At 39.2% G+C, this 16,900-nt stretch overlaps 1 protein-coding gene across 3 annotated transcripts in view; it reads left to right on the top strand.

Moving 5' to 3' along the window:
* PRMT9 (protein arginine methyltransferase 9) overlaps window positions 1–16,900 on the top strand; it is a 47,385-nt gene that overhangs the window by 1,919 nt on the left and 28,566 nt on the right. For 2 of the 3 annotated variants that reach the window (XR_004053532.1, XM_030917505.1), the window contains 3 exons: window positions 1,755–1,903; window positions 14,648–14,884; window positions 15,394–15,561. Coding sequence is in view for 1 of the 3 variants with exons in the window: in XM_030917505.1 (XP_030773365.1) it covers window positions 1,755–1,903; window positions 14,648–14,884; window positions 15,394–15,561 (554 nt within the window). In the remaining 2 variants the exon portion in view is untranslated. Of the gene's footprint in view, window positions 1–1,754; window positions 1,904–14,647; window positions 14,885–15,393; window positions 15,562–16,900 lie in introns of those variants that run through there. The other variant, XM_030917508.1, reaches the window with a different exon arrangement.

Genomic DNA, 16,900 nt, shown 5'->3' with positions numbered 1-16,900 from the left:
CAGCCTGGCCAATATGGTGAAACCCCTTGTCTACTAAAAATCAAAAAATTAGCCGGCCGTGGTGGCATGCACCTGTGGTCCCAGCTACTCCGGAGGCTGATGCAGAAGAATCGCTTGAACCCAGGAAGCAGAGATTGCAGTGAGCCAAGATCACGCCACTGTACTCCAGCCTGGGTGACAGAGTGTGACTCCATCTCAGAAAGAAAAAAAAAGGTATATGTGAAATTTGTAGTGTGATGCCTGAAATTCAGTAGGGTAAGCAACTAGTTCTGTTTCCTGCCAAACAAATTGTATTTCTTTGTATGGGCCCCTTGTAGAAATCTCATTTCCTGCTACTCTATTCTCAATAGCCAAACTCCAGCCACACCAAGCCACTTATCTGTAGACCCTGTGATCCATTTCATATAATCTGTGTGGGTTTTTTTTTTTTTTTTTTGAACAGAGTCTCTTACTGCTCAGGTTGGAATGCAGTGGTGCGATCTCGGTTCACTGCAACCTCCACCTCCCAGGTTCAAGTGATTCTCCAGCCTCAGCCTCCCGAGTAGCAGGGATTATAGATGTTTGCCACCATCTTTGGCTAATTTTTATATTTTATATATTTTAGGCCATATTGGCCAGGCTGGTCTCGAGCTCCTGACCTCAGGTGATCTGCCCGCTTTGGCCTCCCAAAGTGCTGGGATTACAGGCATGAGCCACTGTGCCCAGCCAGAATCTCCTTTCTTATCCTTGTCTCTCTAGTAAACTCCCTCAAGATTCAGTTCCAAGTATCAACTCTTTTGTATAAAATATGTGAAGATGATTTAAAATGTTTTAATGGTAATGCTGTAATGACTAAAGCTTTCCGTCTTTTCACAGTGTTGCAGCATGGAGAATGGCTGGAGGGAGATGCGATTGGAACTAAAGTGACAGCGTTAAGGCTGTTGCTGTAGTCCAGCAAATGGTTAGAAGGGCCAGATTAGGTTGTAACTGTGGGATGGAGAGGTGGTAACAGATTTAAAGATAGTGAGAGAGCATTGGCTAGGTTTGAAACAGTGTATGTGGAGTTAAGGTACCATTATAAGGTGATTTTATGGTTTGAGGTTGAGTGGTATCTTAATCTTATGTCTTGTGTCAGAGGAATATGATGAGTTCAGTTTAGAACATTTTGAACTTTTCCAAAATTTTATGTTAAATTTCTCTCTATAGGGCCTCTGTGAGGATAAGAACAAGATTTATGTTGCCTCAGTTCTTTGCACAAGGATTGTTCAGGAAATATTTTAGTTGGACTACATTCGCAATGGCTGGAGATCCATTGCCAGGTTGAAATGACTATTAGGAAGTTGTATCTATGAGTCTGAGGTTCAGAAGAGAAGGTCTTGACTAGAGATGTAAACGTAGCATCCATCAACACATGGGTCATAATAAATGCATTAGGGATGGATGAGAGAAAAAAGAAGAGAGCCAAGGACAAACTCTAAAAACACAGGAACCCACAAAAATGAGGCAGCTGGAGAATAAGGAGAGTGCGATACAGTAGCTAAGAATGGAGGGAGTTTAGAGAGTGGTCAGACTAATTCTGCTTATTATGGCCATGTAGGTGGTAAAATTCATTCATTTGTGCACTTGTTCAGAAAACAGTGCCTACTAAAGCTAAATGAAATTGAAGGTGATCGTTCAATAGTAATTAAGTTCTGTTGCTTGAAATCTTCAACTAATGTATATTCTTTCATCTGTTATGTTATTGACTAATTCATATTTTTTTCTTATTTGTAAAGGAAACTTTTCAGTACACACTTTTCAGATGGGCTGAAGAGCTTGATGCTCTCAATCGGATACAAGACTTACTTGGTTGCTATGAGCAGGCCTTGGAACTGTTTCCTGATGATGAAGTGATTTGCAATAGTATGGGGGAGCATCTCTTCAGGTTTGTAGTGATTTTAGTATTACTTGTTAAGAATTCTGTATTGGGCGGGTGCGGTGGCTCACACCTGTAATCCCAGCACTTTGGGAGGCCGACGTGGAGATCACGAGGTCAGGAGATTGAGACCATGGTGAAACCTCGTCTCTACTAAAAATACAAAAAATTAGCTGGACGTGGTGGCGGGCGCCTGTAGTCCCAGCTGTTTGGGACACTGAGGCAGGAGAATGGTGTGAACCCGGGAAGCAGAGGTTGCAGTGAGCCGAGATTGTGCCACTGCACTCCAGCCTGGGCAACAGAGCGAGACTCTCAAAAAAAAAAAAAAAAAAAAAAAAAAAGCTGTGTTAGTCTGTATAGGGATAAGTCATACAGTAATTTTAATAGGGAAAGTTTAATATAGAGAATTATTAAGTAAGGAGAACTGAAAAGAATAGCAGATATGTAATATCATAGCAGTTTTAATATTATGTAATGTACTCCATAATAGCCACTGCCCCTAGGAGTAAGAGTATCCAAGGAAGAGTTTCCCTCACTGGGCTGAGTTCTGTACCTTATTGAAGAGGGCACAGCTGTGCTTCTCAGGATGGCAGAAAAGTCACTGTAGTGCCTTGCCAGGGAACTTCTTGTAAATTTGTTTTCTGGAACTGGCTATAGTTTTGCCATTTGGGGTGCCGGGGTGCCAGAGAAAGCCTCATGGGGAAGTATCTCATCAGAGGTACTCCATTACAAAACCATGTAGTAGGGTAAGGGGCCTTGGGGAAGCTGCTGACTCTTGGATGCTGCTAGCTGCCATGCATTTCAGGAGCTTGGTTCTAGAGGAGCCCTAAGCACACTGGAATCAGGAAGCAAAACCCTTTCTTCCTACAGTGTCTCTCCAGCACTTTTTGTTTTTTTTGACAGAGTCTCACTTTGTAACCCAGGCTGGAGTGAAGTGGCGTGATCTCAGCTCACTGCAATCTCTACCTTCCGAATTTAAGTGATTCTCGTGCCTCAGCTTCCTGAGAAGCTGGGATTACAGGCGCCTGCCACCCCAACCGGCTACTTTTTGTATTTTTAGTAGAGACGGGGTTTCACCGTATTGGCCAGGCTCGAACTCCTGACCTCAAGCGATCTACCCGCCTCAGCCTCCCAAAGTGCTGGAATTACAGGTGTGAGCTACCACGCCTGGCCTCCAGCCCTTTTTTTTTTTTTGAGACAGTGTGTCACTGTGTTACTCAGGTTGGAGTGCAGTAGCACCATCACGGCTCACTGCAACCTTGACCTTCCAGGCTCTGGTGATCTTCCCACCTCAGCAGCCCCTCACCTGCACACCAGTAGCTGGGATTGCAGTATGTGCCACCACACCTGGCTAATTTTTTGTCTTTTTTTGTAGAGACAGGATTTTGCCATATTGTTGCCCAGGCTGGTCTGGAACTCTTGGGCTCAAGCGATCCTCTGGCCTCGGCCTCCCAAAGGGCTGGGATTACAGACTTGAGCTACCACACCCGGGCTCTCCACACTTTTTACCAACAAAGCTTACCCTTGTGCCAACTGGTGGGAGAATATTAAAGGGCCGGATACATTTTTCACAGAGCAGGTAAAAAAGGGTGAATTTGGCAATAAGTTGATAACTTACATGTTGGGAGTCTTGGAACCACTCCCGGGTTTGCTGATTTGCTAGAGGGGCTCTCAGGCCTCACCATATAGTCCTAGGCATGGCTCTTGTGTATTACTGTGAACAGATACAAAGCAAAATTTGCAAAGGGTAAATGTGTATTGGGCAAAGTGTAAAGGAAAACCAGGTGCAAGCCTCCAAAGTTCTTCTTTCACTGAAGTCACACAAGATGTACTTCTTTCCCCCAGTGAGTTATGACAACACACGTGAAATGTTGCCAACCGGTGAAACTCATTAGAGGCTCAGGGCCTAGGGTTTTTACTGGGAGCTGGACACTTAGATACCCTCTGTCTGGCATATACTAAAATTTTAGATTCCCAGAAGAAAAGCAAGTCAAGTGTTGAGCATAAACCGCATTGTTTGTATAATCAGTGTAAGCACACTACCAGTTAGGACGGTGAGAACCCTCCCCAAATCCAAATTCCCAGATGCCAGCCAAGGGACACTTTTGTAATCAGGCCTTTCAAAGGATGGCAGTCAGCCCCCTGCTATGCTAACTCTTTCTGCATACCAGTACATGTGCATGAAGAATTCTGTGAAAGTACAGGAAATAAAAGGAAAGGTTAACATTGCTTCTGAGTTTGAAAGTTTCAGAGTAATGGGGACTGAGCATGGTTCTGCCAAGTTTGAAAGTGACAGTTGCTCACATTCCTAGGAATTTAGTTAATGAATCTCATTTTAAATGTTCCTTTTAGGTATTTTCATGCATTTCCTCACTAATTGCTTTTTCTTTCCCTCAAATCACATCCAGCTGAAAAAAACCTTAATATTATGAATGATGAACTACAAAATTCCTAAGTGACCACAGAATTTCTCTTATTAAACGTATCTTGAGTTCATCAGCTGTTAATCAATCTGCTACCTTTTTCTCTGGTGCCCACGGGGCCCTTGAGTGGCTCACTGGACTGTGCAGGGCTAGGGCTCTGGGAAGGCAGTGTGTGTACTCTGTACAGTTTTAAGACATTAATTTTATAGAGTAATCAGCTCATTGTTTATTATGCTTTTTTTTCTGTGTGGAGAAATAATGTTTTATAAATAACTTTTAAGAAGAACATGGATCATTAACCTGACAAATGTACTTCTCTGTGATAATTAATGTAAACTCTTTATATGGTCATTCGCAATAAGTTGTATGAATATGTATTACAATTTTGAATCATATGTCTTTCCTCAGAAAAAAATTTTGAGATTTGATGTGTAGAATTTTTTGTTAACAATTGCTTATTTGAAAAAATTCTAGTCTGGGTGTGGTGGCTCATGCCTGTATTCCTAGCACTTTGGGAGGCCGAAGCAGGCAGATCAGTTGAGGTCAGGAGTTCGAGACCAGCCTGGCCAACATAGTGAAACCCTGTTTCTACTAAAAAAAAGTACAAAAAGTAGCCGGGTATGGTGGCACACGTCTGTAGTCCTAGCTACTCGGGAGGCTGAGGTAGGAGAATCGCTTGAACCTGGGAGGTGGAGGTTGCAGTGAGCCAAAATCGCACGACTGCACTCCAGCCTGAGTGACGGAGCAAGACTCCATCTCAAAAAAAAACAAAAAAAAATTCCTACCTGTCAAGACAGAATGACTTTCTGTTGAGGCTGCACAATAAATTTAAACAAAGTAGTAGTGAGTTTCTTATGTATACATAAGTGTTTTTGTAAATGAAATGTAACTTTTTCATAGAACAGCTTTTTTCTTCATTGGAATTTCTGTATACTCTCCATAGAAACTTTATAATTAGGAAAAACTGGTGAAAACAAAAAATTTTTATTTTGGGTTTGTTTTAATACATCTAATTTCACAGCCTTGTACAAAATAGTGGGAGAATTCTTATTTAGGAAAATGATTATAATGTCCTATTTTATATAAAAATATCCCTTTACATGTTCAGTAATTGTTCTCTAGTATCATTCTTTTCCTTATTTGGTTATATTAAGTTTTTTTTTTTTTTTTTTTTTTTGAGACGGAGTCTTGCTCTGTCACCCAGGCTGGAGTGCAGTGGCAGGATCTCAGCTCACTGCAACCTTTGCCTCCCAGGTTCAAGCAATTCTCATACCTCAGCCTCCGGAGTAGCTGGGATTACAGGCGCAAGCCACCACGCCCAGCTAATTTTTGTATTTTTAATAGAGATGGGGTTTTACCATGTTGCCCAGAATAGTCTCAACCTCCTGACCTCTAGTGATTCACCTGCCTTGACCTCCCAAAGTGGTGCCCAAAGGCATGAGCCACCATGCCCAGCCAAGTTATATTAAATTTTATTCAATGAAAAGTTCTATATAAGAAATACTTTGCCAAACTTTATTAGCTAGTCTCAGTAATGTAACTGCAAGGCATTTTAACAGTCTTAATTAACATGGCCTAGGGAGTGACAATGAATTCTCCTTTAAAAAACAAATATTTGATAATTTTTAATTGTAGAGTATGTTAATAAGTAGAAAAATAAGGCAGATAATCAACTGAGGGTTACTTGTTCATGTTAACAGCTGACCTGATCAGCTACAGCATCCATTTTCTACAAATTAGCAACCTCTTTCCACTTAAATGAAATTTGTTTTAAAAGATTTTTAAAAATCTTTTTTATGAATAATCTCCTCAAATTAATTTTTAAAAAATCTATATTTTAATTCCAAAGTTTTCTTTTGTTCTTTATATAATGAGAGTTACTCTATAGGATTCAATTATATTTCCAGATTATACACATATGGTGATCATAACATTCCAAGACTTATGTTTCAGGATAAACTCAATTTGACAGAAAAGTGGAACTCTTACATACTTTTGGCAGATTGTAACTTTTGGTGACCTGTTGTTGTAGAACATTAGTCTGAGCAGTTACCAGTCATTACGATAAAAAATCCTTGGTATTGGTTTGCTTTGGGGAGATATAACTAAGCAAAATTTTTAATTTGGATAGTAGCAGTTCAGAATTCATGATAGTGTGAATGTGGCTTTTGCTATAGAATTTCCCTTTGTTCTTGACTTACAATGGTTCTTGGTATTTTTGTTTTATACTCCTTTTCTCGTCAAAAATAGCATATCATTTACTCCCCACCGAAAGAATCTGTTCCAGGAGAAAAATATTTCCAAAGTAAACGATAGCTGCTTCTCCTGACACTTATTTGTGTAATAAAGTTTGTCTGGAGTATCTCAACTTCACAACCTTTTGTTAGTCTAGTAGCGTCAGATTTAAACAAAATGTATTTAAATTGCTAATCAAGAAGATAAAGTTTTTCCTAGTTAAAAGAAAAAGGGCATTCTGGCATTTTATTATTATTATTATTATACTTTAAGTTCTAGGGTACATGTGCACAACTTGCAGGTTTGTTACATATGTATACATGTGCCATGTTGGTGTGCTGCACCCATTAACTCGTCATTTACATTAGGTATATCTCCTAATGCTATCCCTCCCCCCTTCCCCTTCCCCCTTCCTGTTCCCCTTCCTGTGTCCAAGTGATCTCATTGTTCAATTCCCACCTATGAGTGAGAACATGCGGTGTTTGGTTTTCTGTTCCTGTGATAGTTTGCTGAGAATGATGGTTTCCACCTGCATCTATGTCCCTACAAAGGCCACGAACTCGTCCTTTTTAATGGCTGCATAGTATTTCATGGTGTATATGTGCCACATTTTCTTAATCCAATCTGTCACTGATGGACATTTAGGTTGATTCCAAGTCCTTGCTATTATGAATAGTGCCGCAATAAACATACGTGTGCATGTGTCTTTATAGCAGCATGATTTATAATCCTTTGGGTATATACCCAGTAATGGGATGGCTGGGTCAAATGGTATTTCTTGTTCTAGATCCTTGACGAATCGCCACACTGTTTTCCACAATGGTTGAACTAGTTTACAGTCCCACCAACAATGTAAAAGTGTTCCTGTTTCTCGACAGCCTCTCCAGCACCTGTTGTTTCCTGATTTTTTAATGATTGCCATTCTAACCGGTGTGAGATGGTATCTCATTGTGGTTTTGATTTGCATTTCTCTGATGGCTAGTGATGCTGAGCATTTTTTCATGTGTCTGTTGGCTGTATGAAAGTCTTCTTTTGAGAAGTGTCTGTTCATATCCTTTGTCCACTTTTTGATGGGGTTGTTTTTTTCTTGTAAATTTGTTTGAGTCCCTTATAGGTTCTGGATATTAGCCCTTTGTCAGATGAGTAGATTGCAAAAATGTTCTCCCATTCTGTAGGTTGCCTTTTCACTCTGATGGTAGTTTCTTTTGCTGTGCAGAAGCTCTTTAGTTTAAATAGATCCCATTTGTCAGTTTTGGCTTTTGTTGCAGTTGCTTTTGGTGTTTTAGATGTGAAGTCCTTGCCCATGCCTGTGTCCTGAATGGTATTACCTAGGTTTTCTTCTAGGGTTTTTATGGTTTTAGGTCTAACATTTAAGTCTCTAATCCATCTTGAATTAATTTTTGTATAAGGAGTAAGGAAAGGATCCAGTTTCAGCTTTCTACTTATGGCTAGCCAGTTTTCCCAGCACCATTTATTAAATAGGGAATCCTTTCCCCATTTCTTGTTTTTGTCAGGTTTATCAAAGATCAGATGGCTGTAGATGTGTGGTATTATTTCTGAGGACTCTTGTTCTGTTCCATTGGTCTATATCTCTGTTTTGGTACCAATACCATGCTGTTTTGGTTACTGTAGCCTTGTAGTATAGTTAGAAGTCAGGTAGCGTGATGCCTCCAGCTTTGTTCTTTTGGCTTAGGATTGTCCTGGCAATGTGGGGTCTTTTTTGGTTCCATATGAACTTTAAAGCAGTTTTTTTCCAATTCTGTGAAGAAAGTCATTGGTAGCTTAATGGGGATGGCATTGAATCTATAAATTACCTTGGGCAGTATGGCCATTTTCACAATATTGATTCTTCCTATCCATGAGTATGGTATATTCTTCCATTTGTTTGTGTTCTCTTTTATTTCACTGAGCAGTGGTTTGTAGTTCTCCTTGAAGAGGTCCTTTACATCCCTTGTAAGTTGGATTCCGAGGTATTTTATTGTCTTTGAAGCTATTGTGAATGGGAGTTCATTCATGATTTGGCTCTCTGCTTGTCTGTTACTGGTGTATAAGAATGCTTGTGATTTTTGCACATTGATTTTGTATCCTGAGAGTTTGCTGAAGTTGCTTATCAGCTTAAGGAGATTTTGGGCTGAGACAATGGGGTTTTCTAAATATACAATCATGTCATCTGCAAACAGGGACAATTTTGCTTCTTCTTTTCTTAACTGAATGCCCTTTATTTCTTTATCTTGCCTGATTGCCCTAGCCAGAACTTCCAACACTATGTTGAATAGCAGTGGTGAGAGAGGGCATCCCTGTCTTGTGCCAGTTTTCAAAGGGAATGCTTCCAGTTTTTGCCCATTCAGTATGATATTGGTTGTAGGTTTGTCATAAATAGCTCTTATATTTTGAGATACGTTCCATCAATACTGAATTTATTGAGAGTTTTTAGCATGAAGGGCTGTTGAATTTTGTCAAAGGCCTTTTCTGCATCTATTGAGATAATCATGTGGTTTTTGTCTTTGGTTCTGTTTATATGCTGGATTGTGTTTATTGATTTGCATATGTTGAACCAGCCTTGCATCCCAGGGATGAAGCCCACTTGATCATGGTGGATAAGCTTTTTGATGTGCTGCAGCTGGCTTCAGTTTGCCAATATTTTATTGAGGATTTTTTCATTGATGTTCATCAGGGATATTGGTCTAAAATTCTCTTTTTTTGTTGTGTCTCTGCCAGGCTTTGGTATCAGGATGATGTTGGCCTTGTAAAATGAGTTAGGGAGGATTCCCTCTTTTTCTGTTGATTGGAATAGTTTCAGAAGGAATGGTACCAGCTCCTCCTTGTACCTCTGGTAGAATTCAGCTGTGAATCCATCTGGTCCTGGACTTGTTTTGGTTGGTAGGCTATTAATTATTGCCTCAGTTTCAGAGCCTACTATTGGTCTATTCAGGGATTCAACTTCTTCCTGGTTTAGTCTTGGGAGAGTGTAAGTGTCCAGGAAATTATCCATTTCTTCTAGGTTTTCTAGTTAATTTGCATAGAGGTGTTTATAGTATTCTCTGATGGTAGTTTGTCTTTCTGTGGGGTCGGTGATATCCCCTTTATCATTTTTTATTGCATCTATTTGATTTCTCTTTTCTTCTTTATTAGTCTTGCTAGCGGTCTGTCAATTTTGTTGATCTTTTCGAAAAACCAGCTCCTAGATTCATTGATGTTTTGGAGGGTTTTTTGTGTCTCTATCTCCTTCAGTTCTGCTCTGATCGTAGTTATTTCTTGCCTTCTGCTAGCTTTTGAATGTGTTTGCTCTTGCTTCTCTAGTTCTTTTAATTGTGATGTTAGGGTGTCAATTTTAGATCTTTCCTGCTTTCTCTTGTGGGCATTTAGCGCTGTAAATTTCCCTCTACACACTGCTTTAAATGTGTCCCAGAGATTCTCGTATGTTGTGTCTTTGTTCTCATTGGTTTCAGAGAACATCTTTATTTCTGCCTTCATTTCGTTATGTACCCAGTAGTCATTCAGGAGCAGGTTGTTCAGTTTCCATGTAGTTGAGCGGTTTGGATTGAGTTTCTTAGTCCTGAGTTCTAGTTTGAGTGCACTGTGGTCCGAGAAACAGTTTGTTAAATTTCCATTCTTTTACATTTGCTGAGGAGTGCTTTACTTCCAACTATGTGGTCAATTTTGGAATAAGTGCGATGTGGTGCTGAGAAGAATGTATATTCTGTTGATTTGGGGTGGAGAGTTCTGTAGATGTCTGTTAGGGCCGCTTGGTGCAGAGTTGAGTTCAATTCCTGCATATCCTTGTTAACTTTGTCTCGATCTGTCTAATGTTGACAGTGGGGTGTTAAAGTCTCCCATTATTATTGTGTGGGAGTCTAAGTCTCTTTGTAAGTCTCTAAGGACTTGCTTTATGAATCTGGGTGCTCCTGTATTGGATGCATATATATTTAGGATAGTTAGCTCTTCCTGATGAATTGATCCCTTTACCATTATGTAATGGCCTTCTTTGTCTCTTTTGATCTTTGATGGTTTAAAGTCTGTTTTATTAGAGACTAGGATTGCAACCCTTCCTTTTTTTTGTTTTCCGTTTGCTTGGTAGATCTTCCTCCATCCCTTTATTTTGAGCTTGTGTGTGTGTCTGCATGTGAGATGGGTCTCCTGAATACAGCAAACTGATGGGGCTTGACTCTTTATCCAATTTGCCAGTCTGTGTCTTTTAATTGCACCATTCAGTCCATTTACATTTAAGGTTAATATTGTTATGTGTGAAGTTGATCCTGTCATTATGATATTAGCTGGTTATTTTGCTTGTTAGTTGATGCAGTTTCTTCCTAGTCTCGATGGTCTTTACATTTTGGCATGTTTTTGCAATGGCTGGTACTGGTTGTTCCTTTCCATGTTTAGTGCTTCCTTCAGGATCTCTTGTAGGGCAGGCCTCGTGGTGACAGAATCTCTAAGCATTTACTTGTCTGTAAAGGATTTTATTTCTCCTTCACTAATGAAACTTAGTTTGGCTGGATATGAAATTCTGGTTTGAAAATTCTTTTCTTTAAGAATGTTGAATATTGGCCCCCACTCTCTTCTGGCTTGTAGAGTTTCTGCCAAGAGATCTGCTGTTAGTCTGATGGGCTTCTCTTTGTGGGTAACCCGACCTTTCTCTCCGGCTGCCCTTAACATTTTTTCCTTCATTTCAACTTTGATGAATCTGACAATTATGTGTCTTGGAGTTGCTCTTCTCGAGGAGTGTCTTTGTGGCGTTCTCTGTATTTCCTGAATTTGAATGTTGGCCTACCTTACTAGGTTGGGGAAGTTTTCCTGGATGATATCTTGCAGAGTGTTTTCCAACTTGGTTCCATTTTCCCCGTCACTTTCAGGCACACCAATCAGACATAGATTTGGTCTTTTCACATAATCCCATATTTCTTGGAGGTTTTGTTCATTTCTTTTTACTCTTTTATTCTCTACACTTCTTTTCTCACTTCATTTCGTTCATTTGATCTTCAATCACTGATAATCTTTCTTCCAGTTGATCGAGTCGGTTACTGAAGCTTGTGCATTTGTCACATAGTTCTCGTGTTATGGTTTTCATCTCTGTCAGTCCTTTTATGGTCTTCTCTGCATTGATTATTCTAGTTATCCATTCATCCATTCTTTTTTCAAGGTTTTTAGTTTCTTTGCGCTGGGTACGTCGTTCCTCCTATAGCTCTGAGAAGTTTGATCAACGGAAGCCTTCTTCTCTCAACTCGTCAAAGTCATTTTCTGTCCAGCTTTGTTCTGTTGCTGGCGATGAGCTGCGTTCCTTTGGAGGGGGAGATGCGCTCTAATTTTTTGAATTTCCAGCTTCTCTGCCCTGCTTTTTCCCCATCTTTGTGGTTTTATCTGCCTTTGGTCTTTGATGATGGTGACGTACTGATGGGGTTTTGGTGTGGGTGTCCTTTCTGTTTGTTAGTTTTCCTTCTAACAGTCAGGACCCTCAGCTGCAGGTCTGTTGGAGATTGCTGAGGTCCACTCCAGACCCTGTTTGCCTGGGTATCAGCAGCGGAGGCTGCAGAAGATAGAATATTGCTGAACAGCAAGTGTTGCTGTCTGATTCTTGCTCTGGAAGCTTTGTCTCAGAGCGGTACCCAGCCATGTGAGGTGTGAGGTGTTGATCTGCACCTAATGGGGGATGTCTCCCAGTTAGGCTACTCAGGGGTCAGGGACCCACTGGAATAGGCAGTCTGTCCGTTCTCAGATCTCAACCTCCATGCTGGGAGAACCACTGCTCTCTTCAAAGCTCAGTTGAAAATGCAGAAATCACCCGTCTTCTGTGTTGCTCATGCTGAAGGCTGGAGGCTGGAGCTGTTCCTATTCGGCCATCTTGGGTGCCCCCTCCTGGCATTCTTATACTTCTCTGATATTATGGATACACGTGTTGGGTCTTTCAATGAGACATGCTTTAATGGAGTAGATTGTATATTTTTTAGATTAGAATTTCAGTTTAAGGAAACTGGTGATGTATTAAATATCAAACCTAAGGGAAGTACAAACCCAGGAAATTATTAGGGGTGTGTTTAATACCCGTTGCTGAGTTAGTCTCACAACAAATAATGATTACATACAATGTACATGGTACTGTACTATGTACTGTGGTAGTTGCAAATAAGATCAAGATAGTTCTACCTTCAAGATAACTTAAAATAATATATGTTAACTGAAAACATTTAAACTTTCACCTAAACCATGAGTGCCTCTTATTTGACATAGGACCATTGCTTTTTGTTAGAGTGCGGTTCCCTGTTTGGACTTCTAGAATGTCTTTTTTGCTTAAACCATACCTAGAATGAATAGTATGATTAAGTTTCTCTAGCCAGGTGCAGTGGCTCATGCCTGTAATCTCAGCACTTTGGGAGCCCGAGGCGGGCGAATGACCTGAGGTTGGGAGTTTGTGACCAGCCTGACCAACATGGAGACACCCCATCTCTACTAAAAATACAAAATTAACTGGGCCTGGTGGTGCATTCCTGTAATCCCAGCTACTCAGGAGGCTGAGGCAAGAGAATTGCTTGAACCCAGGAGGCAGAGGTTGCAGTGAGCTAAGATTGCGCCACTGTACTCCAGCCTGGGCAACAAGAGCGAAACTCTGTCTCAAAAAAAGGAAAAAAAAAAGTTTCTCTAAACTTGACAGAATGCTTAAAGGTACTTATGAAGAACTATGAATGAAAAGGGCTCTACTAGCTCAGTTCTGTTCAATGTGTGGTCCACACATTGGTGCTCACCCACAGATTAGTGGTTAATGACAGGTAAGTATAGAAATTGAGAGTAAGTGTTTGGAAATGGGTATAGCAATTTAACATTGCTGTAAATCCAAGCATATGGTCAGGAAACTAATGCAGAAGAGAGTATATGGATCAGTTTGGGTGCTGCTGAAATCTGATGTGTGAGTTCCATATGAATCGTGTGCAATACAGCCATATCAATCTGCAAACAATTAGATGTTTAAGAAAGGGAGGATTCCCTCCTTCTTAGTATTGCACTTGACTAGTCTTAAAAATAAAAAATTGGCCGGGCACGGTGGCTCAAGCCTGTAATCCCAGCACTTTGGGAGGCCGAGACGGGCGGATCACGAGGTCAGGAGATCGAGACCATCCTGGCTAACACGGTGAAACCCCGTCTCTACTAAAAAAACTACAAAAACTAGCCGGGCGAGGTGGCGGGCGCCTGTAGTCCCAGCTACTCGGGAGGCTGAGGCAGGAGAATGGCGTAAACCCGGGAGGCAGAGCTTGCAGTGAGCTGAGATCCGGCCACTGCACTCCAGTCCGGGCGACAGAGCGAGACTCCGCCTCAAAAAAAAAATAAAATAAAAATAAAAAAAAATAAAAAAAAAAAATAAAAAAAAAATAAAAATGAAAATAAAAAATTAAGAAAAAAAGGGAGGAGAGGTTTTTCATTACAGATAGTTTGAGAAGCACTGTTCTAGAGGGTTGGATAGGTTTTTTTTTTTTCTCCTGTGTTTTATTTTTTATTTGCTCACCTATAATTAAATAGTACTTAATTTTGAGTGACTTGCCTTTGATTTTCTTTCAGAGCATTTGTTTAGCTTAGTGTCCTTAGGCACAATGGTTCCATTTATGCGGTCATATTTATTTACTTAGTATAATATTTAATTAAAATATGTAATTATAGTAACAAGTACAACTGACATAAACTGATCTGGCAGCAAATACAACTGACTCTTGATGACTGTTCAAGTCAGTTGCTGAGAGAAAAGGCATGCAGGCCCCCCCAGAGAGGAGCCTACTAAGCCATAGGCATTAGTGTGTTGTATAGAGGGAATGGAGTTGGCTAAATGGAGGATGACTGTGACATCTTCTGCTATACATTAGTATAATAGTAATTCGTAGTCAGGTACTTTTTTTGTCTCCTGGAATATGTAAATGTAGTGGTTCAGAAAATAAAGAAATACTGAGACTTTGCAGTCCTCACAGACAACTTCCCAAAAGAGGTAGCACTTGGATTGGCAGGATTTGGGGTGCTGGCATGGGATTCCCAGGCCAGGTGAATGGCATAAACAAAGGTACTGCAGTATGATAGCACATAGTTGAATATATTTTGCCTTTGTCATTTTTTACTCTAGAATGGGCTTTAGGGATGAAGCAGCTGGGTATTTTCATAAAGCAGTGAAGCTAAACCCTGATTTCAGTGATGCAAAGGAGAATTTTTATCGTGTTGCAAACTGGTTGGTGGAACGCTGGCACTTTATCATGCTTAATGACACCAAGAGGAATACGATTTATAATGCAGCAATCCAGAAGGCAGTTTGTTTGGGGTCCAGAAGTGTTTTGGACATTGGAGCAGGAACTGGAATACTAAGGTTGGTAGTAATTGCATTTTAATGATATATACATGTATTCTAATGTCAATTAAAGATTTTGGCAGATATAGAAAATTTAACATTGGAATTTAAAAGTATTATAATCTTATTAGGATTATTTATGTAACTATTATGTTTTTTACTATAACTTTTATCAAGAACTGGACATAACTGCTAAGAAAAATTTGGGATTATTGACATTTTGAATAATGAATTTAAGAGTCTTTTTTTATGTTAACATTCTGGTGGAATCTAGTTGCCTAAGTTAAAGCCCGTTAGTATTCATTAAAGATATAATACCAGTTGTGTCTTTATAGAGTAGATCCCATGTTTTATTGTATGATTTGTTTCTAGACAAGAATATTAGTTTATTTTTTAATGCAGAATGAGTAATGATTGTGTTAAAGAATAAAAGGAAAAACCCCACATTTTGGCATCATCATTTCCTTAAAATTTGAGAAAATACAGTAGATTGTCTTTTCTTGATGGAGCACTTTTTTCCCTTGTAGCATGTTTGCTAAAAAAGCTGGAGCACATTCCGTGTATGCTTGTGAATTATCCAAGACCATGTATGAACTTGCCTGTGATGTCGTAGCAGCAAACAAGATGGAAGCAGGGATCAAACTCTTACATATGAAGTCACTTGACATAGAGATTCCAAAACATATTCCCGAAAGGTATTATCATGTAAACTAATTTTAGTGTTTATACTTCTCTATTTTTAAAAAACTAAGATATATTTCTAGCTTTTAGTCCAAACAAAATGCTACAAAACCCTTATTTTGTAAAGATACGGATATAGGATAGGATAGTTTACTATAAGACGTATTTAAATAAAATTATATTCTTTATTAAAAATATTTAAAGATCTTGAGAAAAATTTGTGGCAAGGGATCAAATAAACTTGATCTTAGCAAGTTACTTTACCTTTGTTAATTTCAGTGTTCTCATTTGTAAAAATGGATAATCCTATGTGGTCAATAACTACTTAAAAGTTGTGCTTTTTAAAAAAGAAAACATAAGCAGTTCAGATTCAATGGACTTATCACATTTTGTGTTAATATATTTGTTTAAAATGAAAGCTTTGGAAATGTCAGCTGTCAGTATATTTTAGCATGGGTCCTTTAAATGATTTGAATATAAGTAATATAAGTCTTGGCTTTTTAGTATGTTTTCTCACTGTGATCCATATCACAAGGGCAATGGAATTTTAGAGCTAGAAGGAATTTGAAAATGATCTGGTTCCACACTAGTCACTTTAGAGACAAAGTTTTCTTTATGTAGCACTTACTTTGCCTATCTCTTCTGGGTTTATCTTCCAATCTTACTTCAATTCAGTTTGTATTGAAAGAAGATTTTTTTGTGCCTTATATGAACTATGACTTTAAAAAGTCGTCTTCCATGTATATATAATAGTATTTATGTTAACATAGTACCTACAGTTTTCAATGGTCTCTACATTTATTCTCATGAAAAAAATCCTGTTAGATTAAGGCAAATGTCATATCCATTTTATAGGAAAAAACACTTTCCTCAATTGTCTTGTTCCACTTGGGCTGCCATAACAAAGTACCACAGACTGGGTAGCTTTAATAATAGACATTTATTTTCTCACAGTTCTGGAGACGGAAGATCGTGTTCAAGGTGCTGGCTAGTTTGGTTTCTTGTGAGGATTCTCTTCCTGGATTGCAGATGCTGCTTTCTTGTTGTGTCTTTACACAGCCTTTCCTTCTTCAATACAGTCAGTTTCGGGGTTAAGGGCTTCAACATGATTTTGAGAGGGATATGAGTCAGCATGAATCAAAGTTACCTTAATTTAATCATTTTTCTCACAGATAATGTTGTAGAAAGATCTGTTGGTTTTGAACCAGGAGCTATGGATTCCAGATTAGACTATTATTAATTTATTTTGACCTTAAGCAAATGTCTAGACCTCAAGGTATTGGACTAGATGATTTGAAACACCTTTCACATTCTAAGTGTATGCAATCATAAATACTGAATATTTTCTGTATA

This window comes from Rhinopithecus roxellana, chromosome 2 (genome assembly GCF_007565055.1).
Source record: "Rhinopithecus roxellana isolate Shanxi Qingling chromosome 2, ASM756505v1, whole genome shotgun sequence".
NCBI lineage: Eukaryota > Metazoa > Chordata > Mammalia > Primates > Cercopithecidae > Rhinopithecus > Rhinopithecus roxellana.
This window is presented reverse-complemented; position numbering and strand designations above follow the sequence as displayed.